The 27,272-nt window shown below is 53.6% G+C and overlaps 1 protein-coding gene across 8 annotated transcripts in view; it reads right to left on the bottom strand.

Annotated features, from left to right (window-relative positions):
• Positions 1-27,272, bottom strand: part of RAPGEF1 (Rap guanine nucleotide exchange factor 1) — a 112,836-nt gene that overhangs the window by 31,401 nt on the left and 54,163 nt on the right. For 4 of the 8 annotated variants that reach the window (XM_059410486.1, XM_059410489.1, XM_059410491.1 and 1 more), the window contains 8 exons: positions 25,749-25,905; positions 14,109-14,197; positions 13,276-13,428; positions 12,694-12,817; positions 12,113-12,296; positions 10,503-10,994; positions 5,093-5,292; positions 2,811-2,969 (listed from right to left, as the gene is read on the bottom strand). In XM_059410486.1, coding sequence (XP_059266469.1) covers positions 2,811-2,969; positions 5,093-5,292; positions 10,503-10,994; positions 12,113-12,296; positions 12,694-12,817; positions 13,276-13,428; positions 14,109-14,197; positions 25,749-25,905 — 1,558 coding nt within the window. The remainder of the gene's footprint in view (positions 1-2,810; positions 2,970-5,092; positions 5,293-10,502; positions 10,995-12,112; positions 12,297-12,693; positions 12,818-13,275; positions 13,429-14,108; positions 14,198-25,748; positions 25,906-27,272) is intronic. The other 4 variants (XM_059410487.1, XM_059410490.1, XM_059410492.1 and 1 more) reach the window with 2 other exon arrangements.

Genomic DNA, 27,272 nt, shown 5'->3' with positions numbered 1-27,272 from the left:
GGGGTTCCCTGTGCTTGCTGCGTAACTCATCCCGGAACACCGGGATGACGGAAGAAGACGTGTTTTCAGCCCCTACTTCAATTAAGCTTGGTCAATGCAGCTTTCCTGCTCTAATTCAAGAGATTTTGTTTTGTTTTCTTTTTTTTTTTTAAAGAGAGAGTGTGACTGCACGCACGAGGGGGTGGAGGGGCAGACAGAGAGAGAGAGAGAGAGAATATCTTAAGCAGGCACCACACTCAGCACAGAGCCCGAAGCCAGGCCCGATCCCACAACCCTGAGATCATGACCTAAGCTGAAATCAAGAGTCGGACACTTGACTGACTGAGCCAGGAGGTTCCCGGGAGGTATTCAATGGTTAGAATCTTCCCCAGCAGAAGGAACAGGTCGCCGAGAGGGTGAGGCATCATCACATCTGACAACAGCTATATTCCCAAGGGGCCCCCCTTCAGAATTCCATGTTGGAAGGATGACACAGGCCCCGGAAGGACAGAACGATGAGATTCAGTAATACAGGGCTGCTCTGAGAACAACCCAAAGCCCTCCATCTGGGGCTCATCTCAGAATGCAAGCAGAGAACACACGAAGAATATGCTGGCATGGCACTAAACCACTTCTCTGGGGTGTCAGCACATCAGATGTCAAATGTCCCAAACATTCAGACCATTACTAATAGCTCTGGGGGCTGGGGGACTTTCCTTTTAAGAAATAAAGCCCCTTCCCGGGTGGCTCAGTTGGTTAAGCAACTGCCTTTGACACAGGTCATGATCCTGGAGTCCCGGGATCAAGTCCCACATGGGGCTCCCTGCTTGGCAAGGAGTCTGCGTCTCCCTCTCACCTCTATCCTCTCATACTCTCTCTCTCTCTCTCAAATAAATAAATAAAATCTTAAAAAAAAAAAAGAAAGCAAGCCCTTCAGTAGCTCACTCCCCAGGGCTGCACTGCAGCACTGGGACGGAGGATGCCGTCTTTCCAGCGCAAGGTGGCCTGACTCTCCCCTGCGTCCCAAGGGATGAAAACCATGACACACTCACGCCCCAACTTCACTGAAATACCCTCAAACTTTCATCAACTCTGTAGCAAACAGTTCTGATCACTGACAGCCCTCCAACCCCAAACTGTTCAAAAGGGACATTGTAGATACTTTCTTAGGATAACTCACACTTATTTTATGTTCAGAGTGGGAAAAACAGTCAAGAGCTGGATTGTGTAAAGGCCAAGTTTTGCAGGATTTGTGAAAGGAGCTTGCCAGAAATGCCTGCTGAGGAAACAGAGGGTGTCTGTGTGCCAGGGTAGGGCCAGGAGTGTGGAGGAACGGGCGTTTAGCCTTTCTACGGCAAGCGCACAGTTGCTCAGGGCTCTAAAAAGGTAGGCCCTAGCCCCCAAAGGAGCAGTGCATTCCTCACTGCAGGCAGGACTGTTTTAACGTGGGCCACGGATGGATGGTTCCCAAAGACAGAAACCAGACAACACCACACTGGGAGACCGAGCTTGGCGAGGTCTCTGAGTCACCAGGCTGTAGAGTTCTGAAAAGGAAGTCCAGGCAGATGAAGCCCCATGGCCCAGCTCTCACGTGCAGAACAAGGACGGAACCGAGCCCAGAACCCAGAACTCTGAGAGCAAGAGCTGTAATAATAAAACTTTCCTGTGTGATTTTACTCAATCCCCACAATCACCAAATAAAAGACACGTGTGATCTCAAAGGAATGAAACGGAGGCAGGAGGCATAAACAAACTACCCAACGGCAAAGCCGATCTCAAGCAGAACCCAAACACGGCCTCAGCCAAGCTCTTCCCGGGCTGCTCAGTCTCATCTCAATACACTGAAGGAAGAACGTGGCCGTTCGGGTGTCTGGACAGACGCGGATTTCAGCAGAAGGTAACAGACCAGTACTTGCCTCTCCAAGGGTTAGTGCCCGCTATGTGTCGGAAGGAAACTGTTTACAGAAACAGCAGCGCCCGTTCCCCTCCCGCAGCCATGTTCCTCGGCAAGGTGACTGGGCAGTAGCTCCCGGTGAGTGGCAGAGCCCAGTTCCCTACTCCTGGAATCCCAGATCAGCCTTGTGATTCAAGCGAGAGAATGCCAGGAAGTGACAGACAGTGGGCCGGTTCTGAGCCTAGGCCCAAAGACCCCCGCATGCTCCCATCCGTTCCTGGGGCCGCAGCAAGCCCGGGCTGGCCTCACAGAGGCCGGTGGGTCCAGAGGGGCACAGCCACAGCCACTGCGGCTGGCAGTCCCAGCAGAGGTCCCAGAGATGTCGGTGAGGACAGCTAGAGCCAGATGGGCCGTCCATCACCCCACCAGCCTGTGTCCTAAGTACTGACAAACAGTTGCTGCCATTTTAAGCCGCAGAGTTGCAGTGCCTTACTACACAGCAGAAGTTAACCGGCAAGGCCCGTAGACTCAGACTCAAACTCTGTCCTTCCCTGGTAAGGCCTGCTCTCCCTGGCCTTGCTTCCTATGGGAGGAGGACTTCTCTTTCAATACAGAACACTTACAGGGCTGACGCACAGCCCAATGGTAAACCAGGGTAAAAAGGCCAAAGGATTTCTGCCAGCTAACACCTGAATGGTGATGCCGAGAGCGACCCACTAACGTTTCCCGGTCCCCAACCCCACCCTGCCTACCCCACCACTTCACACAGTCCCCTGGGCCACAGAGGACCAACTGCGCATGCCCCTTCCCATCTAGTGCAGGGTCTGCAAGGGGACAGAGTCAGGGCTGGGCAGCGGCACACAAGTCAGGAGGCACAGGCGACAAATGAATGCTCACACGCACGTTGCCAAGCAAAGAACAGCAGGGAGCGACTCACCGAGGGCACAGGCAAGGTGCCGTGCCGGCTGAGAAAGGAGTTAGAGACGGACACACTGATGCCCTGAGTGGCACTGCTGTCCTCGGGGGTGAAGGCCACTTTAGTTTGCTGGACACAGTAGGAGACAGAGGAGAAGGAAGCAGCAGCACAGGAGGCCTGCTGGACAGAGGACGAGAGAAGACAGGGAAGGAGGGAGAGAAGCGGAGAACGGTCAGGCGGGCACACACAGTCTCACAGGCTGCTGCCTAACTCTGCTTGGACGTTCTGGAGAGGGACGGCTTCTTGGCTCAGCAGAGGAATCCAAGATGCCCGCCTGAGTCTACCCGGACGAGAGGGTGCGCTCCTTCACCCCCTGCGAGGGATCTAGAAAGCTGACCGTCCTACCACTGGAAGTGGTGGCAATGTGGAAGGAGGCCAGGGGGGCTCGGGATCCAGCTCTGGCACGGACTTGGGGCCTCATGGTCCTCCCCTGGGGAGCAGACCCTGGGGTTATTCCTGCTTCCACAGAGGGTGCTGCTGGAGCCGGGTCGCCTGGCTTTGAACCTGGGTCTCACCATTTGGGACCTGTTTGGCCTCCGGCATTATTTAAAGCTCCGTGTGCCTCAGGCTCTGCATCTGTAAAATGGGGACAACTGTCTAGGCCCGTCCGTGTGTAAAGCGCTCAAAGCCAGGCCCGCCACACGGCACCAGGCCAACGGGCACAATGAGAACTACTATTTTTGCTGGTGAAAAGCCTTCCTGCGTCTGTGTCCGCGCGAGGGCAGCCACACAGCAGGCACAGCCCACGTCACGAGCCACGCCGGGCTGCAGCCAGAGCTGGGCTTGGTCCCCATCTTCTACTTCCCGTGGCCGGTGGGCTCCAGTGAAGTCTCTCTGGCTCCCTTAGCCTCAGCTGACTTAACGGGGGGTGGGGGTGTGTGTGACAGAGGCCATGGGGAGCACCACACAAAGCCAAAGAGAAGCCGCAGTGCGGACACAGGGGGCGCTCAGAAGGGCGTTGGCCCCACTCCTGGGCCCCTCGCTACTGCCCTGCAGCAAGGGGGGGGGCTCGGTGGGCTCCCCGACTCAGGCTCTGACTCTGAGTGCTCCCTAGGGGTCTGTGTGAAGGCCGGGGGCTCCATGGTGCGGAGATGTCCGAGGATGACCGATGGGCACCTGTGGACACTGGCAGGAGGAGCTGAGATGTTTCAGATCTCAATGAGATCTAATTTGACTGTTCAACCATACATTTTAGGTCGGGGTTCCTGGGGCAGGTGTTTCTATTTCCATGATAAAGATGGTTTTCTGAAACATTTTCACAGCCACGTAGATTCATACTGGGGCATATTCAGGTGTTCATGGAATGGGTGAAGACCTGAGGTGGGTGACTTGCCCTGAGTGCAAGTCCTGAGACACAGCTAGGCCCGGGCTCTGCCCGGTCAGCCTGAGCTCACCAAATGCGGGAAAGCTCAGGGGCCCCTGGGGCGGGGCAGGGGCTCGAGGAGTAACCCAGGGTCAGAAAAGGCAGGCCAGCACCTCTGTGTCCTCTCACGAAGGACGAAAGATGGCCAGGCCCCTCTGCAGTGGGAACACTACCAGGCTGGCCCGGCCGATGAGCGCTGACGGCACGTACAGCTCGGAACGGGTCAAGAATCCCTCTGCACTCCTCCCGGTGAGTTGCTCGGACTCGACCATCTGACCACAGTCCCCCTGGTTGGTAAACTGGGAGCCGTAGGGACAAGGTTCCGGAGGGACGCAGCAGGCACACGTGATCTGCCTGTCCCGGGCAGGACAGCCCTCCCTCTGTGCTGACTTAGGCTTCATTACCTATAGCCCCTACAGGGGCTCCTCGCACAGGGGCTTTTTCAGAGGAGCTAGGGTGCCACGCTGGGAACACAGAACGGCTCTGTGTAAGGCCATCGTGCTTCAATAGAGCTTGTTTCCACGGGGCCATCCCTGGCCAGGGTGGGGTGTCAGTCACTCCGCGTAGTTGGGCCATTATGTAAATCAAGTCCACAGATGGGCCTACACAGACCAGGCCCTGTGCCCTGATTGAGTCCCTCCTTTCTGGGAGGTCTATATTGGAGCCAGAGAAGAGAGGGAAAATAGAAGAGACTGTCAGCAGAGAAAGCAGACATTCTGAGCACCAGCCAGGCCCAGCTGCCTGGGGCTGCTCTGGGAGAGAAAGGCGCCGCCACCCCCGGGGTGGGGCGTCGGGGGAGCCCGGCGGAGGAAGCAGAGCGCCCGCGTGGGAAGCCGCGCGGTCCCAGCAGCAGAGGGTCCCCAGGCGGAGGGCGGCTTACCAGCTGCCGCTGCTTGGGGGGCAGGGCGGGGGGCGGCGCCAGCTCCTGCGGGGCCTCGGTGCTGAACGAGTCGTTGAAGCCGTACACCTCCATGAGGAGCTTGTTCTTCTGCTGGTAGATGTGCTCGTTCTGCGGCGTCTGGTAGAACACGGACGGCTGCGGCTCCGAGTAGTCCTCCAGCAGCTGCATGTAGGCCAGCACTGCGGGGTACACGGGGCGGGGGGGGGGCGGCCCAGCATTACTGGGGGCGGCTGCGGGGCACACGGCTGAACCCCCCGCCAGCCCCAAGAGGGCCCCTCCCTGCCCGGCCAAGCCATGGCCAAGCCATGGCCAAGCCCACAGAGCACCCCGCCCCCACCATGCTGCCCAACCAAAACCCACGGCCACACAGCAAGGGTGAGCCCCACGCAGGCTGTGCCTCTGGCCGACAGGGACGCATCGGTGCAGGCTGGGTGACTCACACACAGCACTGTGGCGGAGAGGGGACAATGGGGGAGGCCAGGACCTGCGGGAAATCTCTGTACTTTCCACTCAGTGGTGCCCTGAACCTAAAACCACTCAAAAAACCTCTTTAACCGCTTTAGAAAGTAGTCTGTTTTTTTAAAAGCTTGTGGGGGACCCCCCACACTCCCCCAAAAGCCCTGGGGTTTCCTGGCACCCTGTGGTCGCACCCGAGGCTAGGCACCACTTCCCACTCCTCTGACCCCAGATGCGTGGTCTTCCTCCCCTCTTGGGAACAATCAGGGATGGGTGCATGTGTCCTGCCGAGCAGGCTCTCCCCTGCCTGTGGCTTGGCTTCCCCAGAGGCTCCGCACCAACCGTCCGCCCAGCAGCCCCTCCTTGTCTCTCCATGGCATCCTCTTAGCCCTTCCCATAGTCCTGAGCCACCTGTGGGACTGTCCCACATATGTGATTTTACCGGGCACCTACATGTTGGGCACCAGCTCAGGGGCTGGGATCACACCGGGACCAGCAAGCAAGTCTTCTGTTCATGTGAGGCTCACACCCTCCCAGGAGACAGAAGACAGACCAGGTGTGAATGCTGGGGACAGAGAGTGAAGTGGTTCGGTGCTGGGGGCTCCAGAACACGGAGAAGCTATCTGAGGCCTTCCACACTGAGGCTGCAGACCGGGCAATGGCAAAGGCCGGGCCAGGGGCCCAGAAAGCAGGGCACAGCCAGAGAGGGGAGACTGGAAGGAGTGAGGCAATCACTTGGGAGGGTCAGGACAGGCCGTGGGAACGGGGCAACGAGGCCGACCTGCTGCCATACCAGTGGGAACCTACGAAGGGTTCCCCTCCAGGCTGGCCTGGAGCTGCTTTGTCTTGAGAAAACAACTCTGGGGCCATGCGGTTGTTTAGGTGACAGATTATGGTGTGGCTGGAGGTGGTGAGGTTGATGTGACTCAGGATACATGTTCAAAGCAGATAAAACAGAATTCACTGCCTGTTCCTGGAGAGTTGAAGCTACCGGAGGACAGGGCTGGCCCATGTCTGCCGCTGCCCCACCGGCGCCCGACACACAGCAGGGTCCACAGATATCTCTAGAATGAATGAGTGAACGAAACACACCTCATCTATCCCGACCACGTGACTTGCCAAACCAGGCAATGGCCCTGGGTGGGTCTTGTGAAGCCCCCACCGGGTAAACATAAAGCGATAGCCACTAAGTCCCGCTCTCCCTTCGAGCCCAGAGGCTACAGAACATCCTGGTGGGAGGCACAGCCCGTGAGGAAAACACGTGCACCCTCTCCCCCCTAAACCTCCTTCAGAAAGCCTGGCCCTTGCCACCCTCCTGCTCCCCTGGGGTAGCTCTGCCCGTAGCTTCAAGGCCGCCCAGGGGCAGGCTCCCTGACTCAGCCGGGCACCCTCATGGCCAGGGAGCCCAGCCACAGATGCCAGCAGGGGCCTTGACCGCCCGGGGAGGCAAAACATCTCAAGGACCCCGCCTCGCAGGCACCCTGTCCTGAGGCAGGCGCGGAGCCCTCAGCCGTTGCATGGGGGCATCAGTGTGCACCTCACTCCCACCTGGGGTTAGCAATGGGAGCCCTAACTCCAGAGCCAGGCCCTTCTACACGCTCTATAGGTTCGGGGCAAGTGATAGCTCGGAGTTGACTGTGTCCGGCCCTTTGGCCCCTCATGAAGCCGGGAGGCTGGGTGGGAGCAAGCCTTTTCTAATCCCCCTCTCTCTGTGGGACGGGAACCCACATCTGACCCTCCCCACAGCGAAGTCCAGGTCAAGGCTGGCCTGAAGTGCGGGACCGCCCTCCCGTTGTCTTGGAGGTGGAGGGAGCGCCCGAGAGTGAGGGAACTCCCTATAAGCACGAACATGTCCGTGTTTGCAGGGAAAATGCGGTTATGACCACTTGATCCGTGAGTGAGGAACGAGGGCTGAGGAGTTCCCTTGCAGGGCTGCGGCACACACACTAGGAGGGAGCTAGTGACGAAGGGAGCTGGGAAGACAAAGGGTCCCAGGTTTGGAGGCAAAGGAACTTCGGTGCGTGTATGGGCCGGCACAGGAACGGCGGCGGTCGACGGTACCGTCCAGAGCCGGGTGCTTCCTCCTGGGTCACGTCACAAGTGCTGGGAAGGAGCACCTGCTGGACACCCAGAAAAAGTGTCCAGTACAATTCCGCACAGATTCATTCTGTATTTTCACATGGCCTGAGGCTGGGGGCTTAACTGGAGACCCTCAGCTGGGGTCAAGAAGACAGGGAACACCCTTCTCTGCAGTGTCTTTTTGGTGCCCTTCACTGGAGGAGAGGGTGCAAAGTATCTCCTTTATTTCAAAGAATCAATAAGAAAGTCTTCACTCCAGTGAGCGCAGAGCAGAGCGTGGCTGTAACTGGCGGGTAGGAAATGGTGGTCTCGCCCAGGAGGGCACCGCTGCCTGAAGGCAAGTGTAGCTCGCCACCCCCTCGAGCCCCGTGATGCTCTTCTGGCGTGCTGCACGACTGACACCATGAGGTTCTAGAGGAAGGTGCGAGCCTTAGAAGGGGATCCCAAATGCCCACCGAGTGCTCCCTAAAAAGACTAAACTTCCTGACTAAAACAGGAAGTTTCAGTAAGAACTGACCTTCCGGATGTCTAAGCGCTTGTTGGGACCTGCTCCCAAGCACAGAGATAGCAGTGAGGTTCACGACCTTCAAGAAATAAGTAAGACTGGGTCCATTTCAAAGGTAGCACGGGAGCTCCGAGAAGAGAGCAGCAGGTGTCACCGGGCAAGCTCGGCAGGCTGGCGTGCCAGCTGGCACCGAGGACTGCAGGCAGCGATCAGGAAGCTGGTCGGGCACAACGGGCTAGGAGGGCTGCCCTCAGCAAGAGGACCCTCAGGACATCAGTGCAACCCAAAGGAGAAGGACACTATGATATCAGGACTGTGTACGTCTGACCTTTGTCCAGCATCAGCCAAATACAAGAGATGATGACTCGCTCCCTCCTTTCCCACCAAGTGACTTTGCAAGTCTTCCACCAGGCCGAAGACAGAACTCCTCACGGGTTCCCACGGGGAGTGAAGAGTGGACTGGAGACTAGGACCAGGCCTCAAGTTTGGGGGTCTTTTCATGGGGCACAAAAAAAGGCCTCCTGCTGCCTGGAAGTTACTACTGAAACCCACACGGTCTCCACAAAGGAGGGCCGGATCCCTTCCTCTGCCGTGGGCTGGGAAGACCCAGATCTGCCACCCAGCTGCCAGCTGTCGCCAGCAAGGCTCAGTTCCTTTGCGCTCCGGTTTCTTCTATGAACCACGCTAGTATCACTGCCTGAAGCCAGCGAAGACTAAACACGATGGTGTGTGAAGCTTTAGCCCAGGGCGTGCCACACCTTAAGCTCTTAGTAGTTTTTCAAGGTTTGCAGACACAAGTGCTACAGACAGTGATGGAAGAGATAAAGCCTAAAAATAGATGTCTAAATAGAAAATATTTTTAGCCACTGGAGACTTGAGGCTGTTGGAAAGGGAAGAGCGGCTGCCTCCCCTCCTGCTCCTCTCCGCAGCCCCACATGGGCCGTGGCCCACACCTGCTCTGAAAGCCGAGAAGGTGAGGCCCCTGGCTCCATGGCCAGGCCACACCAGGCACCTGCTGCAGTGTGCACGATCACTCGCGCCCTGCGTTCTGGGTTCAGAGGATTCCGGGGAGAGGAAAGGGTGGGCACCCAGGGCGGCACACTGCTTGAGTCCAGGTAAGCGGGGTGGAGGGGAAAGGCCAACAGCTCTCCAGACGCCTGCCAGCGCAGAGGGAGAGACACTGAGGGGAACATCCCCGGCGCTGCCGCTGGCGGTCTCCCGCTAGCAGCGGCGGTCCCCTGTTTCTCACAAGTGAATGGCAGATGGGAATGACCTCCCCAGCCCTGCAGAGCCAGCTCTCCCTCCAGCTGGGGGCCGAGACCACCCTAGGCCAGGACGCAGCCTGGGCGACACCCAGCAAGGAGCTGGGAGACAAGGCCCACCCAGCCGCCCTCGGGGCCGTCCCCGCCGCATTAACCGCTCCCCCCTTCTTCGAGGGTGGACCCCATGCCAGCTGGGGCCAATTAGATGCTCTCACTTGGGAATCTGGAAAGGAGAGTCAGTTCCTAGTTGGTGGACGTTCTCTGCTGGGCACGTCAGCTGAGGCCAGGGAGCCCGGGGCTGTGTGGCCCAGGTGACCACACATACATCCAAATGGTGACGGCCAGTCCGCCAGACAGATGGAGCAGTGGGCCAGTGGAATGGGGGACGGGGCGGGGCAGAGAGAGCTGGACGCCAGCAGGAAAACAATCTCTACTTGGGAATTTGATGGCAAAGCGACAGTCGGAAAATATTCCAACTACAAACATCTAAAATTTCAGCTCCACCCCCGGACCCTGGTAACAGCATAATTACAAATATGCAGTCTAAGAAACGTCCTCAGCAGCTCTGACCAAACAGCCTCGGGTTCTCATTCTGTGACAGTCCCTGTCTGCAAACAGAAGGCAGGCAGGGGACGGGGTACGGGCGGGGCGCACCAGCGACCTCCCTGAACAGCAACGCTGCACACTCTCAGGGCTCCTTGGAAACCCGTCTGTGGGCGCGGTGAGCTCTAACTCAATTCAAATGTTCGTCCCGCTTTACCCGGATGTTGCCGTAATGCTGTCCTGAAGCTGTGACCCTCACTGACTTCTCTGGCGCTGGGTGTTCAGGCCAGACACTCGGGGCTCTTTGGCGGCCTGAGAGCTGAGAGAGGCCGTAAGAGAGGTCAGCCTAACAAGCTCTACAAACCATCACCAGGACCGACAAAACAAGGCTCCCAGAAGTGTCCACATACCACAGGCCCCATCTTTTATGAAATTATGAGGCCGCTCATTTGATTCTGGCCTCACGCTTACATGCTCAGATCAAACGCGCCCGCATTTTAGGTCACAGAGTATGCTTCCTGACAACATCTCGACTAAAGCTTACTGTGTTTGTTTTTCTTCTCCGGTAGAGGAGGCGGTTTTTCCGGGTCACCTGTTGACTCAGGAGCAGTGAAATCACCCACAAACTCGACGGAGGCTGAGGACCCTCCTTGCTGAAAGGGGAGAATAGCAGCAAAGGGCGTGAAGGGGACGGACGGGACCGAGGCTGGGTTCGGCAGGTCGTCCTCGGAGATGTTGTCGTACTGGGAGGGGTGCCGCTCATAGGACACTCGGCAGCCAGAACTGTCCGTGGTCTGAGAGGCCGCACTCCTGCGCTTCTTCTCGGGGAGGGCGGGCGGCATGTCCATCTGCTGTCCCGCGGCCGACGGCCCCTCCGGAGGTGCTGGAGGCAACTGAAGAGGATGGCCGGGAAAAGGAGACCCAGACTCTCCCAAGGACTCCGGCAACGGGCTAAGGTTACAGGCCACTTGCTGAGGTATCTGGTCTGCGTTAGAGAGGTCTTGCTGAAGGAACTCATAGTCCGGATCGTAGTGATCTGCATTCACAACAGGAAAAACATGACTGTCAGCCACAGGTCCCTGCAAAAAGCAGCGATCCAGCTCTCTGCTTTATCCGATCCCATTCACTCGTGCGCGACACAAACACGATTTCTGTCTCATCTCTACCCTGTATTTTATATTCCTCATTCTTCTCCCTGCTTGAACACATAAAAGCAAGCAGGAAAATGACTGTTTGCTACCCTGTTCTTTGTATTTTCCTGTATTTTTTGAATTTCTTATTTAAAAAAGAAAGAAAAATGCGTGACCACTGTAGAATATGTGGCCAAAATAGAAAAAAAATCATGCACAATCCCATAATTTAACTATAATCTGTTTACATTTTAATGTATTTCCTTAAAAGTCTTTTTTCCCCCTAGGATTCTTTTTTTAAAAAACCCAACTGAGAAAATACCATGTGGGTGGTCTTGGATTTTGTCCGTTGATCAGTGTATCGTGACTGACTTCTCAGACTCGCGTGTTATCCCACCACACACACGCACAACTCCTCTGCTTTCCTACCACTGAGTTTCTGGTCTACCACTCCTCCCAATGATGCTGACATTAATGTCCTTGGATCGAAATCCTGCCACAGATCTCGAAGACAAACTCTCCAAGTGGAACGTCGAGCTCACGGGACACAAACAGCTCCGGACACCGCCTGCCCAGCTGGGTTCTGGACTTGCCTCTGCCCCGTCCCCGATATCCTGCCCCCGCCCCCACGCCCACCAGGAGGTCAGCACGCGCTGCTCGCTTGCCTTCGCCCTCCATCCGAAGTCGTCAGGGGCTCTCCCCTTCACCATCCCCTTCACCACCCAGAGCTCTGAGCACAGGTGACTCCCATGTGGGCAAAGGGAACCAGACTGCACACTGCAGATGGACTGTGATGACGGCTACCACCTGAGCATCTCCTCCGTTGAGGCACATGGTTATTGCACTCAAACGCCTCACCTCCTTGAGAGAGGTGGATGTCGGTAGCCTCACTCTGCAGACAAGGAAGCAGACTGACTGAAATGGCCAGGGCAGTACGACCACTGCCTGGCCTCCCTGTGTGACCCCAAAGCAGCCATCAAGCAACGATGAGACAGGAGGCGTGACCAGGATGCCCGGCGCTCACCGAGTGTTTCACAGCTTGTGTTCCGGGAGCACTGGCCGCTGTCCCTGTCCAGAGAGGACAGCTGCTCGTCCGACTTGCTGAGCTTGCCTATGCTGCTGCAGGGGGACAGGCGGGGCGACTCCCCGCCGTACGAGTGGCTGCCTCCTGAGAGTCGCCTCTGTGTGTAACAGTCCACGTCAAAATCCTCGTGTGGAGAAAGAAAGACAAGCGTAAGTCACTTCTGAGAAACGGTGGCAGGGCCCAGGGGAGAGGGGTCAGCACGTTTAGTTAGAGGAGACTGCCACACTCCGAAACCGGACGCAACAGCCCATCTTTGATGTAAACAGTAAAAAGCCAGGTCTGTGACTTCCGAGAAAGGAGCCCTGCTGAGTGCTGGGTCTGTGTAGCAAGCAAGCACCCTGGGGCCCATCTCCTCAGATGCCCTCAGGAGACACTCCTAGCTCCAGCCTCTCCACCCCTGCCCCCTCCCCGACGAGGGAACCACGACAAGGTCCTGCAGTCCTGCTGAGGCCGAAGACCAGCATAATCAGGGCTCCCAAACCCGAAGCCTTCCTCTGCCTTGCAAGACGGGGCTACATTACCTGCCTATTAATCCCAACAGGCAAACTGGAGCCGCTGGTGGCTCGACTCATGGGGGCAACGACAGCCACTCGGGTCGGGGATGGAGCCGACTGTCTTTTCTTTGGCGGCAACGCTGGCGGAGGACTGAAACAGATCAAGAGATCCGATCAAACCGGATAACCCAAACGAAAGCTCTTTACGAAGACGTGAGAATGCAGAACGTGGGAATGTTTCATTATCAGACACTTCCCGTCTACTTCTCACACTTCCACCTCCTGTCCCACTCCACCGCTGCCAAAATAAACCTATCAGTGCCAAAAAACCTAAAATTAGAAAAATCCTTTCTTTTCCGTCCATCATAAGTTGTACTAAGGCTACAAGGCACTCCACTGGGAGTTCTTGGAGTGTGTGGCAAGAGAAGGCTCTGCGGCCAGGCTCACGTCCTCCACAGATGCCTTCCCAAGGAAGATGAAGATTCCAAGGCTTCTAAGGAGCGAGGGGCTGGGTTCCAAGTTCTCACCCTCATGGCACCACCTTCACTCCTACATCTTTTCATCAGATTATGCCTTAGGTACAGAGGGTGCCAGAAATATAAAAATTACCTGTTATCAACCACCCGAATGCCAGGTAACGGGGGCTTGGGGGGTGCAACCTCCTCATCCGTAGAGTCTGGGAGAAGCTCGGTCGACTGGGACAGGCCAGTTGTCTTGTTTAGGATCTCCATCTCTCGATCTGTCAGGGGGAGCTCAGACTGGCTGGAGAATGAGAAACATCTGGGATCACAGAAGGTTACAGAGCACACACAGGTCCTGGGAGGGGCAGAAGGGCGTGGAAATAATGCAAGCCACCAGGCCGAGGACCAGGAGCCCTGGACACTGTGCCTGGAGCTCCATGGCAGAGGCGGGGTTTCGAGTCTGGTTTGATCACCAACACACACAGCAGGAGCCTGGCCAAGTCCCCCTGACCGCATCTCAGTTTCCTTGTCTGTAGGAAGAAACCTCAGACTACGTGACCTAAAGGCTCTCCAAATGCTCCAAATTGATCTTTTATATTTTTTTAGGCACTTATGCTAGAACCTGTTGCAAGGCCTTAAAACAGTCCACATGGCCCTCAGTTTACCTTCCTGATAAAGCTAAATGCTCTCAAGCCAAATCCCCCAAACTCAAACCTTCCAAGTTCACTCCAGTGATGAAAGGAAGCTCCTCCAGAAAAGCACAGGCGTGGGTCACGTGACACTTGCATGGTATCCCGAGTCACGTGGACTGTTAGCCTCAAAATCAGGCAACAATTCAAAGTGCATGTGAGCTATGCACACTTTGAAGTGATACGGGTGCCCACCCCAAGGTCGTCGAGAAAAGAGTACAGGCCTCAAACAGCCGGCCTACTCCGGCTCCCACTCTCTCCCCAGCGACTGGAGGGTTTAGTCAGAACTCACCCGTCGGGTTTGCAGGCTGGGGAACTGGGTTTCACTGGACTGGTTGGAGACGGATGCCCCTGCTTCTCGATGGTAAGTCTGACCAGCTCCTAAACCCCGCACAAGAGAGAAGTCATGAGGCGCTAAGAAAGCTCCTTGCTGCTTGGTTTCCCCCACAAGGTAGGTCACTGGTGTGTCCTCCGCCGCCTAGTCTCTTTTCGTGCCTACACATTTTCCGCATACTAGAAATGCAAGTACTATTTGACTTAGGTAAGCTGCATGACTTCCCAAAATGTCCCCTAGCCTCCAAAAATACCTTCAGAGCATGTTGAGAAGTTTCAAACGCATAATGCCACTTCCTCTTGGAAGGGGGAAATGACGAACCCCATGGTCTCAGAATGACTACGTTCAATACACAAATTAAATCCCAATTCCCAGTCAGTTTGTGGTGGGGGAGAGCTCCTTTTTAGGTCTTGAAAATCACTGCATTCTGTAATGTGCAGGACACCGCCTGTGCTGAGGAGCAAACCTCTGGCACCGGGAAGGTGGTTTCCCAAAGTGAACTGCCGCTGGGCATGGTGGCAGCTGGTGCATGGGGGTGACCGGCTGGCGTCTTTGTCGAGGGACAGAAAGTTAACAGTGTATCACCCAGCAGAGACGTGACTTAGGAAAAAATATATATATTTTTAAAGATTTTATTTATTTATGTGACACAGAGAGAGAGGTCACAAGTAGGCAGAGGGGCAGGCAGAGAGAGAGAGGGAAGCAGGCTCCCAGCTGAGCAGAGAGCCCAATGTGGGGCTCGATCCCAGGACCCTGAGATCATGACCTGAGCCACCCCGCGCCCAGGAAAAAATATTTTAATAGAAAACAAAAGAAAAAAGATCAGGACTTACTTTTTTCCCCAATTAGAATGCAGTTTCCCCCAGTGTGATAGGTTCTGATGATCACAAATCCTGAGCATTTCCGCCACTCTCCCCGGTCCAGCTGCCCCGCCCCAATGTTATTTCACTCTTTCTTTCTTTCTTTCTTTTTTTTTCTAAGATTTTATTTATTTATTTGACAGAGAGATCACGGGGGGGGGGGGGGGAAGCAGGCTCCCTGCTGAGCACAGAGCCCGATGCGGGGCTCGATCCCAGGACCCTGAGATCATGACCTGAGCTAAAGGCAGAGGCTTAACCCACTGAGCCACCCAGGTGCCCCAATTTCACTATTTCTCAGAATACTCTTGCCTAGAACAAAAGTTCTAGTCCTCTTCGGCGCCCATCAGTTTCTGAACAGCCTTATGGAATCCAGTTCCCATGCCTTAAAATCCAGCCACTGATCGGGGACAGTCCGACAGTTTTTTGTCTGCTCATGGGGCTGAGCCCACCAGCACTGCTTTTATGACTTCGCACCCCGACAGAAGACACTGTACCCGCTACAGCCCCTCCTCACTTCCCCCAGCCTCCGCAGCCCTACTCCGTGTCACAATTCCCTTCCCCCTCCTGCTCAGCGTGACGACCTGTGTTTGTGTGTGCACGAGCGTGCCATTCCTTTTTGTTGCTGAGTTGTATTCCAATGCAGGGACAGACCTCCCTTTCCTTATCCACTCTCCCGTTGACGGGCATCTGGATAGGACCTACTTGTGTAGGGGAGGCGGGCGGTTCCAGCTGCTGAAGTTATGGAGGGGGCAGCAAGGGGCGTAAATGGGCAACATGTCTCTAAATCAGCCTGCAAAGCCTCTCTACACTCAAACCGCCACACGCAGGAATCACAATGTAGACAGTAACAACAGAGTTAATATCCTCCCTAGAGCAAGGGTTCTTTTTTTTTTTTTTTTTTTAAAGATTTTATTTATTTATTTGACAGAGAAGGAACACAAGCCAAGGGAGTGGGAGAGGAAGAAGCAGGCCTCTGGCTGAGCGGGGAACCCGATGCGGCGCTCAATCCCAGGACCCCAAGGTGATGACCTGAGCTGAAGGCAGAAGCTTAACCCACTGAGCCACCCAGGCACCCCAAAATAGCCCCCCCCTTTTAAAAAGATTTTATTTATTTATTTGACAGAGAGAGGAACCATGAGTAGAGAGAGAGAGGCAGGCAGAGAGAGAGGGGGAAGCAAGCTCCCTGCTGAGCAGAGAGCCTGACGAGGGGCTTGATTGCAGGACCCCAAGATCATGACTTGAGCCGAAGGCAGAAGCTTAATCCATTGAGCCACCCAGGCACCCCAAAACAGCCCTTATTTTCTTGTTTTGTTTCTTTACATCTTGTCAGTGTTCTACAGTGAGTATGTATTACTTCAGAAATGCTAATTAAAAAAAGAAAAACGCAGCCAACGGCACACACGGCTGGAAGCTACACGGCCCGGCCTGTGACAGCCGGCGCCCGTTCTTGGGGAAACAGGAGCAAGAGCTCTAAGAGTCGAGGGCTGGAGGAAGAAAGAATGTTCCTGTTACCACAACTTAGGAGCTGAACGCGATCTCACGGACGGTGAAGACCAGCTACCTAGCTGGTGAGCACGGACAGGCTAGGACAGAGAGAGGGCGGACAGACGGCGCGCCAAGGAGCGAGCAGGCAGCGAGAGGACGGGAGAGGCGGCTCGTCGGCGGGCTGCACGGCCGAGATCACAGAGTCAGAGGGCTCGCAGGGCCAGGCCCGAGTCCCGAAAGACGCGCGTCCGCTCTCCCTCTTCTCCACAAACAGGGCGAGAGAACAGGGAGAAGCCTGCATACTTGCATCTGCTGATGTAGGAAAAAAATTCCACTAATTCTTCATTGATTCACGAACAATTATAATTAGAATGTCATCTTTCTGGGGAGGCAGCTGTGTGAACTCCACTAATAAGCAATGGCACAAGAGCCCCGGAATGACGGGCACGAATGTGCAGGCGCGCACCCGAGTTCCAAGAGGACGACACGGATGGCAGGAGCTCCCTCACTCCGGTTTGCTGGCCTCGGCCTGCAGAGGATGCGGAAGGCGCAGGCAGCCTTTCTACCCCACCAACCTTCCGGGCCGAACAGTGAGACAAAGGACAGCCCTAAGAAGGTGCACGTCCCTGGCTCCTGGGGCAACGACCCTAAGCTCACACTCAAAGCTGACCGTCCGTTACTTGGCAAGAGCCTGACACCTCAAGCTAATGGCAGAATTTCTGAGCAGGATGTCAGACTTTGCAGTCCTCGTGAGGCACGGTTTGAAAGGACGGGGAAGGCGGTACCAAACTGTGTCCATAGCCGGTGACTGGAAGCAGACGGCTACCCAGTCACTGAAAAGTGGTTTTCAAAGGCCAAAAGGCATTTGGTGAGATGTCTTTCTAAGTGTATCGTACCTACTTTGGTGCTTATTTTATTCACGCTGAAACTGATCACAGGGCTGCTTCTATCTCAAATGACCTTCATCAATTCCAAGTATGAGCTGCGGTGCCCGCGGAAGAGAGGAGCGATCGATCCCAACTGCTCCCGTCTTCTCTCTGGCACTAAGACAGGGCTCCTGCCGGCCAGAGCAGACACAGGCCGCACACAAAAGGGCTCCTTAGGAGACGTGCCCATGGGCACCGCTCACATCGTACGACTCACTGCCATGCTGCCCCCACCATGAGGACACCAGACCGTGGCTGATGCCCTCCAAGTTTCCATATGCTGTCACCAAAAAGTGCCACCCTGCCATCAGTGGCCTGCTGTGCTGACCCCGTCCTCTCGCTGTCACCCTCACCCTGTCCCCTTGTTGTCTATCCTCCATCACTCTCTGGCTCTGCGAGAACTCTAGGTTCAGGTCATGACACGGGGCCTCTACTGATGAGCTTGCTCTAGGACAAGTCCTTCACTGAGTCCACTGGAAGCGCCACCAGCGGGACTTCCTGCACTGAAGCAGCAGAATGCAATCACAGGGTGTCCAGGTTTTTTATGCTGACAAAAAGGGACCTTTCCACCCACATCCTAGGTGTGAGGGGTGTGAGGCAGCAACAGAGCCAAACCAGTGTCCTCCCTCGCCCATGCAGTCAGGAACAGGCGGTCCTCCGCAGGCAAGGTGCACGCGGGGGCTGGGTGGTCAGTGACTCCTGGTGTCGGCTCTCAGGGGTTCAGTCCAGCCACAAGGCACTGGCTGGCATTCCTCAAACAGTCTAAAGACGAGGCAGCCAGAGGAGACCTCAAATTCAGTGTGAGAGGAAAGAAAATGAAGACACCGTGTTGATGAGGGTAAGTGAAAACCCCGGTGGTTGTGAAGGTGAGTTGGAAGTACCAGTAAAATCTCCAGATGTTTTGTCTCAGAGAAACCATGTGACCAGGCAGCAGCAATGAGAACAGATGGAGGTCTCCACCTCCATCGCCCAGCAAAGGGCACCCCAGCTCCTTCGAGGAATGGCTGACTCCAGGTCTGTGTAAGAAATGGACAAGATGACTTATAACTCAATAATAAAAAGATAAGCCAATGAAAAACTGAATCTCAAAGGATTTGAGCAGACATTTCTCCAGAGAGATATATAAATGACCAAGAAGCACACGAAACAGACCCAACATCATTAGCCAGGGAACTGCAGATCAAAGCCACCGTGCGGTCCCACTTCAAGCCCACCGAGACGGCCACATCAAGGGACAAGCGGGAACCAAGAGGATGCGGAGAAGCTGGAGCCGCTGGAACCCGCAGATACTGCTGGCGGGGCAGAGAGCTGACGCAGCTGCTTTAGAAGACACAGGAAGCAACGCGGGAGTCACCGTGTCACCTGGTGACTGTGCTCCGAGGTGTGTAACCAAGGGAAAGGATGATACACATCCACAAAAAGCCGGGTACGGGAGTGCTCGTGGTAGCATTACTCCTTATCACCAAAAGGTAGAAACAACACAGCCATCCAGATGTCCACAAATAAACAAGACGTGGGACAGCCACACAATGGGGTATTATTTGGCAATAAAAAGAACACACGCTCTCACATGGGTGAACTCTGAAACCATAACACAGACAGGAGCTAGTCACACAAGGCCACAGAGGATCCAACTCCCTTGACAGGCAAATCTACAGAGACAGAAAGTAGTCCAGAGGCTACCCAAGGCCGGGGGGATGGCAAGGAATGGAGAGCGGGTCTGGGGAGAACATAAAGGATATGAGGTTCCTTCCTGAGGGGATAAACATGTAAAATTGATTACGGTGATGGTTGTACAAACTGTGAACATACCCCTCCCAAAATCACTGTATTGTACATTGTAAGTGAGCGAATTCTATGGTCTGGGAATGAGATCTCAATAAGGCATTTCCTGCGCCACCGCCACGCCCAAAGAAAATAACTATCAGAGGAACCTCGAATATCTTTTCATATGAAAATGTAAGAAAACTCTCAAAGACCTCTAGGGTCATGCCACAGGGAACTCAGGAAACAGCCCGAAGATGTCTTCAGCGGCCCAAGATGAGGCCTGGGCACCAGGAAGAGTGACAACCACAGTGGACTGGAGCACGACCAGCACAGGCACAGCCATGAGTTCAAGATCGTATCTGAAAAAGCTCGGTTGACTGGTTGTGTTAAAGGATGCTAGGAGGGCACCTGGGTGGCTCAGTGGGTTAAAGCCTCTGCCTTCAGCTCAGATCATGATCTCAGGGTCCTGGGATCGAGCCCCACATCGGGCTCTCTGCTCGGCAGGGAGCCTGCTTCCCCCTCTCCCGTTGCCTGCCTCTCTGCCTACTTGTGATTTCTGTCTGTCAAATAAATAAATAAAATCTTAAAAAAAAAAAAAAAAAAGGATGCTAGAAACACTCACTATTTTGATAACTGGTAAATAAGGGAAGGAACTGAGGTCCGATCCTGCCTTTCCTCTGAGAATTAGAACTCAGAATAACTACAAATTGACACAGGAAGTCTGCCATTTAAGTGTGTCCCAGCTGAGTGATGATGGATTAACGGCACAAAGAATTAGAAAGTCATCATTTTGCAACTCCTAATCAATTAATGGATCTAGACGATAACCATCAATGGCTGCTAACACTGAAGAGGGAAAGAAGCCTTCTGATGGAGATGCAGGGAGGCCTAGGAAGGATTCAAAATACGGAAACCTGAATCTGATTCAGCCTCAGTTCTAGGGACAGAGGCACATGCTGAACAACACGGCACAGGTGCCACCAGCACAACCCAGAATGTGGGAGACTTTCAGCAGCAGCAACCAACCCCTTCTAAAAATAAGTTAAGTTACAAGGACAAAAACAAAGAGAAAAGGGATCTTTAGACACATTTTAATAAACTAGTAAGTATATGAGCTTTATTTTTTTCTAAAAGATTTTATTTATTTATTTGAGAGAGCACAGAGGAACAGGGAGAGGGAGAAGCAGGCTCCCCACTGAGCAGGGAGCCCAATGCGGGACTTTATCCCAGGACCCTGGGATTATGACCAGAGCCCAAGGCAGAGGCTTCACCACCCGCTTCGCCACCTGTGCCATCCAGGCACCCGATGTGCGCGAGCTTTACTACATAGGAAACTACATGCTGTGTGCAGGCCAGGTTCAGCTCAGGGCTTGCTTCCTGTGAGGCCCTCAAGGTAAGAACGCTTTAAGGGGGGGCCTGGGTGGCTCAGCTGGTTAAGGGTCTGGCTCTTGATTTTGGCTCGAGTCATGGTCTGAGTCCGGGATCACAGCCCCCCACCCCACCCCTTTCAGGCGCCACACTTGGCAGGGAGTCTGCTTTTGGCCCTTGCCCTCTGCCCCTCCCCCTGCACATTCTCTCTCTCTCTCTCAAATAAACAAAATCTTTAAAAAGTCAAAATGAACAAACACCAAAGAATGTGTAACAGAGACCAAAATACAGCAGAAATCACTGTAGCCTGAGAGGCTTCAAATATGTACTACCTGGCCCCTCGCAGAAGAGCCTGCCTTGGCCTGGAGCTACACACGAAGGCATTTACAGACGTAAGGACAGACAGCTGGGATTTGCTTCCCATGGCGCAGGGGAGTGGGCTGAGGTACAGAAGACTGGCCGTGAGCAGACAACTGTGGAAGCTCTGGGACGGGCCTTCACTGTCCTGTCTTTTCCTCTGCAAATGCTTGTAGTTTTTCATCAAAAAATGTAAAATGGGCTGAATGAGGAATAAAAGAGATGGCTTATTTGAGATGTCAGTGTGGTAGTGACAGCTAGTTGCCCCTGCTACCTGTTCTTCCTTATTAACAGAATTTCAGCCAGACATGTCACCAAATTCTGGTCAATAAAATGTGAGTGAATTTCCTAAGGCCTTTGAGGAAGCACCCTTAAATGGAGAAGACACACCTTACTCTCTCTTCCTCCTCATTGGCTGGAATATAGTCATGATGGATGGAGACTGAGCAGTCACTCTGGACCACGAGGTGGAATCCACGTGCTAAGGATGGCAGGCAGGAAAGCAAGAGAGGAGAGGACCACATCCCTGATCATCGTATGAAAATGTTATTTAACCTCAGACTACTTATCAGACTGTGAACATTTTGTACACGAAGGAGAAACACAGTTTTATCTTTTAAAAACCAGAATTATTTTGGATTTTCTTGTAGTCAAACCTAATCCTAACTGATACAGTCAGAAAAATATTTCTTTTGAAGTATTCCTGTTGTAGGTGAAAATTCTAATACAGAGAAACCTCACTAAAGTGGAGCTGGCTGGCTAGAAAGGGGAACCACACCACAGCCAACGATTTCAGGAAGAACCATCACTCAGAGACCCCAGCAGAGGCCCCCGCCACAGGAGGGAATCATGGCTACAGACCCAACAGGGAAGGACGGACGCTTCTCCGAAGAGAAATCCACTACCCCAGCAGCTCAGCCAGTGAGGAACCGCCCTTGCCCTGAAGTCCTGCTTCTCCAGGGGACTTCGGTCCAGGACAGCCGCTCCCAAAGTCCTGTCCATAAAGCCACGCTCCTTCCTTTCTTTGTTGGACTTGCCTGTGGTTTTGCCATAGCTTGCATGTCCCAAACTGCAATTCTCTGCTCTTCTCAACTAAACCCATTCTGCTAGTAAAATAATTTTTATTTTTTTAGGTTAACATATGCGAAGGGAGTCTGGCGTGGTACACAAGTCCAGTTTTGGGAGTGACAATTAGACGGCGGAACTGCAGGTGTTCCACATTTTCCTCCAAGGCTGTCAGCATTAGAAGGGTTAAAAAAAACCAGTGTGAGCGTCAGTGGTGTGTGTGTTGGGGGGAGCTGGAGGTCAGGGGAAGAGGCCCTCCGTCTGAGAACCGACGTCCCTGGGAGGTCTGCAGAGAGAACAAAGCGGAGCGCAGGGCGGTGGGTAAGAGACTGTGCTCCAGAGAAGAGAGGAGAAGCTGACAGACGGCAAAGGTAGGGAGAGCTGGGGCGCTGGCTGCCAAAGGAAGACCCGGGTCTCCTGCTGGAGTCTGAGGAGCTCGGCTCCCAACAGCCAGTGCCAGGGAAAGCTCGGGCCTTCACCTTGCTTCCTCGGGGAGTCACCATCCTCTCTGAGCCCCGGGCCGCGAGCAGAGCACCTGCCTGGGCTAGGTCGGGTAATAACGGCTCTGCCTCTTGACGGGAGACGCGTGGAGAAGAGCCACACCCACTGTGAAGAACTGGCAAACGTGAGCCATCCTGGGTACTATCGTTTCCACGGCTAACAGTACTCACCACCGTTCACTGGACACCTCGCACTTACCAGCTACTTGATGTACACTGTCTTACTCAATCCTTCTTTAGTTCTTCAGGGTAAATATTTAAAAACCTACCGGAAACTCACAGAAGTATCTTGCCCAAGCTTACAGGGCTAACAAGTGACATTTAAACAATAAACTAAATATATTATATAACATAAATATAATAATATGTAATAAATAATATAAATAGTAAACTAAACAAAGTAATCCTGTAAAACACTTCTTTAACCTTTAAAAAAAAAAAAAAAGGATTCCATTTACCAACTGAATGAGTTACTTAAAAGGCGGTGACTCAGTTTAAAGGAACGTGCCAGCACTTCTACAAGTAGGATAAAGACATCCTCAGAAATCTGTTTCGTTTCTGCAGGGCCCTGACCCTCCCAGCCAACTGAGGCTCTCACAGCACCAGGACACAGGCTTATACGGTGTGCTCAGCCTGATGGGACACCGGCAGAGAAGCCGGAGGCCAGCCAGTGTGGAGGCAGGGCACGTGGGAGGCAGCCGAGGGTGATGGGGCAGGCCCCGGCATGAGGCAGGACCTTGCCCCTGACCACTGTCGGCCCGAGCGTGCTCCCACGCCTGTGAAGGGGCAAGGAGGCCCACGTTCAGAATGGTCATGAGCGTGAGGAGGGAAAAAGTGTCCGCTGCCGGTACTATGAGGCCCCGGCAACACACGCCAACAGCACAGTGTCTGGACTGTCGCTGTGGCCTGAACTGATCTGAACCCCTAAAGCCTCCAGGACTAAGCCGACTCCTGCACAGCCCTCTGCCTTTGGCCTGTCTCTCCCTCTGGGAAGAGTCACTGACCACCCTAAAAAAGGAAGGTCTCCCCAAAAGCCAAGTAAGACCCTGTGCCATTTTTGCTTTTATAACACTCATCCTAGTTACAATCCCAGATTACGACCTCTGTTGCCCCCTCCCCTCTTCCGACAGACGCGGCGTCAGGGCCGGGACTGCACCCGTTTTACCACTACATGCCCAACGCCATCACACGGCCTGCGCACAGGCGGTTTTCGATAAATGCTTCCTGAGTAAATGAAACGGAACTGAATTCACAGAGCTCATCACCTACAGAGTCTTCCTTCTGGGTTAAGTATTTTAAAAACAACTGAGGAAAAGTTTCTTGTTTCCAGACACAGATGCGTTCACAATCTGTCAGTTTCTCTCTCTCCCGCTCTCACTGGTTAATTTAAGAAATCAGGAATGTGTCTTTTAGACATGTCTTTCAATGGACACTGTGGTGGTTTAATGATTCCATAACAGAAACTGACTTGGGAACGTGACAAAGCTCTACACACGGAAACTCCACCTCCTCTGTTTCGGGCATTCTGACTGGTTCTGCACATCTCATTATCATGCGGCAGTAGGAAACCGGAACCATGTCACCTGCAGAACAACAACTTTCAATAACAGCATTTCCAGAAGCCTGGACAGGAAGAGCCAGAGCTGGGCGAGCCAGATCTCTACAGACTCTGAGGAAGCATGGACCCAGGTCACGTCTCCTTCTGCCCTGCCGGCCTCCGAGAGCTGCGGGGAAGATTCCGTGGATCACTATGTCTGAATGCACTCCAAAATCTGGACGGTGACAAAGGTCTTGCACAACAGCCACAATGGGCTATACCCTGAAGTCTCACTGGCCAAAACAGACGATGTGGGACCTCATAAACCTCGGGGAAAGAAGAGGGCCTGGAGCCATCAGAGGAGACTTGCTTCACCCAATCAAGCCTCCCTCTAGGTGAACTCCATGACGCTCCCAGCTGACGTGGCAGCTCCTTCCCTAGAGCTGGAGGCAGGGAGCCACCAAGACCTCCCCAGTTGACACGGTTCACTCTGGAGCAATTCGAAACATTAAGCAATGCTTTCTTAGCCTTTCCTCTACCGTTTTTACCATGTGTGGGGCCCCTAGTCCACGCTCCAGAACCAGAGGAGGCAGCTTTCGGGAATCTGATAGCAGGGTTGGGCGGAGAAAGCACTTCTTACGGACCTCAGCTACATTTGGGGACTGAAGGGTGTAGAAAGGAAGATGACACGGCTACTTTTTTTTTTTAATTCCCCCAAGCCAAGAGATTCGTTTCTAAAGCATACACTCAGCACCACAAAATTAGTAAAAAGAAAAAAAAAAAAAAGAAAGCAGTTACAGTCTGAGTGCTTAGTGTGTGCCAGTCTTTGTTCTAAAAGCTTTATATGTAGAAACTAATTTAATACTTCCCACAACCCTAGGATATAAGGCACTATTATTATACCCATTTTATAGACGAGTTAATTAAGGTACAAGTCTTTGAGTAAATCGCTCAACTTCACAGACTAGTAAGGAGTGAACTTGGGATTCAAACCCAGCCAGGCCCTAGACTAGCTCTCTTTCCACTACATAATATGGCCTCACAAGATAGCAGGGTCTCTACTTTCCCACTGCTCACAGCCCTAATCCTGACCCAAAGGCCCTCACCCACTTCATGCTTAATATCCTGCCTTGCTCCTCACCCACTAGGACTTATTATCTCTAAATCAGAGTTTGTCCCACGGACCCCAATTCCAGACCCTCTCCGGCCTTCACCTCCCACCTTAACTGTAATTCACAATTTCCCACCATGCTGTTTCTGACTTCCCTGGCTAGTAAAGTCACAGACTGCATCAAGGATTTCAAATCCAGACAGTTTCACTTCTTACTCATCTCAATCCCGCTTTTCTAACAAGAATCCCAGAAGTTCTTATAACATGAAAAGATAGTGACTGACTTGCTGAGAATTTTGCAAAAACAATTTCCTCTGCCTTTTGTCTAGCCAGCAAGCACGCACAGCCAGAGCTGTAATATAAAGACTCACTGAAGATTTAATATGTGCTCAATAAAGTCTGACTGCTTCCGGCAGCCTTTCCAGCTATGGAGACGAGCACTCCATTAGCACTTACATTGCTGTGTGAGCCATCTGTACCAGAGAGAAGTGAACGGCTATGGGACAGAGCAGTACACCCACACCGGAGATGCAGGGAGATGTGGTTCCAAGGTGTCTGGTTCGGGAACAAGGTCTTGTGTGACAGACGCCAGCAGGGAGGCTACCCGGCGCTTGCATCCTACCTTTACTCCGTCCAGCACAGCCTTGATGACTCCCTTCACGGTTGTCACCGCCTCTTTATCTTCTGAGTTCACACCTTCTAGCATCACTTGGTCAGACCAACGGATGAGGTTGGCGAGACTTTGGTACACTCGGCTATGGCAGGAGGAGAGGGCTGAGCTGGGGGGCAGAGAAGAGTTTGTAAAGAAAATTAAACGTCTAAAGCGACCCTCACCTGAAGCAACTGTTTAATCCAGTTCCTCGGGGACGAGGGCATGTTTCTCCATCTGTCTTTAAGAGCCACACCCCCTTTTTAGTAACACCCCCTACCCCCGGGGACCTAGGCCCTTACATCCCACAAATGCCATACGGAGCTTGATGTTCTAGTCTGTTATAAAATTTTTTCACTTCCCAAATGGAACATATGAAAATTCCACCATGAGTTTTTGTACTTCAAACTTCACACCCCAAGAGAGTCCGGTCTCTGTCAAAGAGCGCCCCCTCCTCCGCTCCTCCTCGCGGCTAATCACTGGTCAAAGCACTGTAGGAGTCTTGTTTTCCATCAGACTAACACGTTAAATGTGTCACAAGGAGCCCACAGGCAGGATCCGTTACTGCAGCGGCCTCTAGACGCGAGCTCCGACAGGTCTGTACGTCACTAGAACTCCCTCACCGGGCTCAGCCCCATCACCCCTGCAGTTACTCTGCGGCAGACACACCAGAGCAGCGCACTAAGAGCGTTTCAAGACGGCAGATGAGAGGCGAGGAGGCCCGTGGTGGGGGAGGCGTCGACTGCACACTGCGATTAGCCCTCACATGGAGCGCAGGGCCCGGAGACTCCTGGACGCCTCAATGATTGGGGAGGGGAGGCCCCAATGTAGACTTTTTAGATCTCCTACGCATTTTTTTAAAGTTTTTATTTACTTGACACAGAGAGACACAGCGAGAGAGGGAACACAAGCAGGGGGGGCGGGAGAGGGAGAAGCAGGCTCCCCGCCGAGCAGGGAGTCCATTGCGGGGCTTGACCCCAGAACCCTGGGATCATGACCTGAGCCAAAGGCAGACGCTTAACAACTGAGCCACCCAGGCACCCCAGATCTCCTACACATTTTTAGGTAACTAAAGATAATTTTCTCTAGGAATATGGAAAGGATTATTTTTCCATTTTAAATATTATATATTATAAGAGAGGAAGAGCAAAACTATGGAAGATTTGGGGGAGGCCCCTTTCTCCACTTAAAAAAGCAGCAGGGGGAGAAAAAGAATGAGGTAGACATTTAGAAGCCAAAGACAGAATTTTGAGAAAAAGATACAATATTGTAAGATATGATTAAAACAGGTTCTAAAAGGTTCTAAAAGTGCACGCAGGTGGCTCAGCAGGTTAAGCTTCTGCCTTCGGCTCTGGTCATGACCCCAGGGTCCTGGGATCCAGCCCCGCGTCGGGCTCCCTGCTTCTCCTCTTCCCTGCCCACCTCCTACCCCCCCCCCCCCCCCCCCCCCCTCCCCCCCAAATAAACATAAACCCCATAAGAAAACTCCTGCTTGAA

Source organism: Mustela nigripes, chromosome 9 (genome assembly GCF_022355385.1).
Source record: "Mustela nigripes isolate SB6536 chromosome 9, MUSNIG.SB6536, whole genome shotgun sequence".
Lineage (NCBI taxonomy): Eukaryota > Metazoa > Chordata > Mammalia > Carnivora > Mustelidae > Mustela > Mustela nigripes.
The sequence above is the reverse complement of the archived record's forward strand: the minus strand, read 5'-3'. Positions and strand labels throughout refer to the sequence as shown.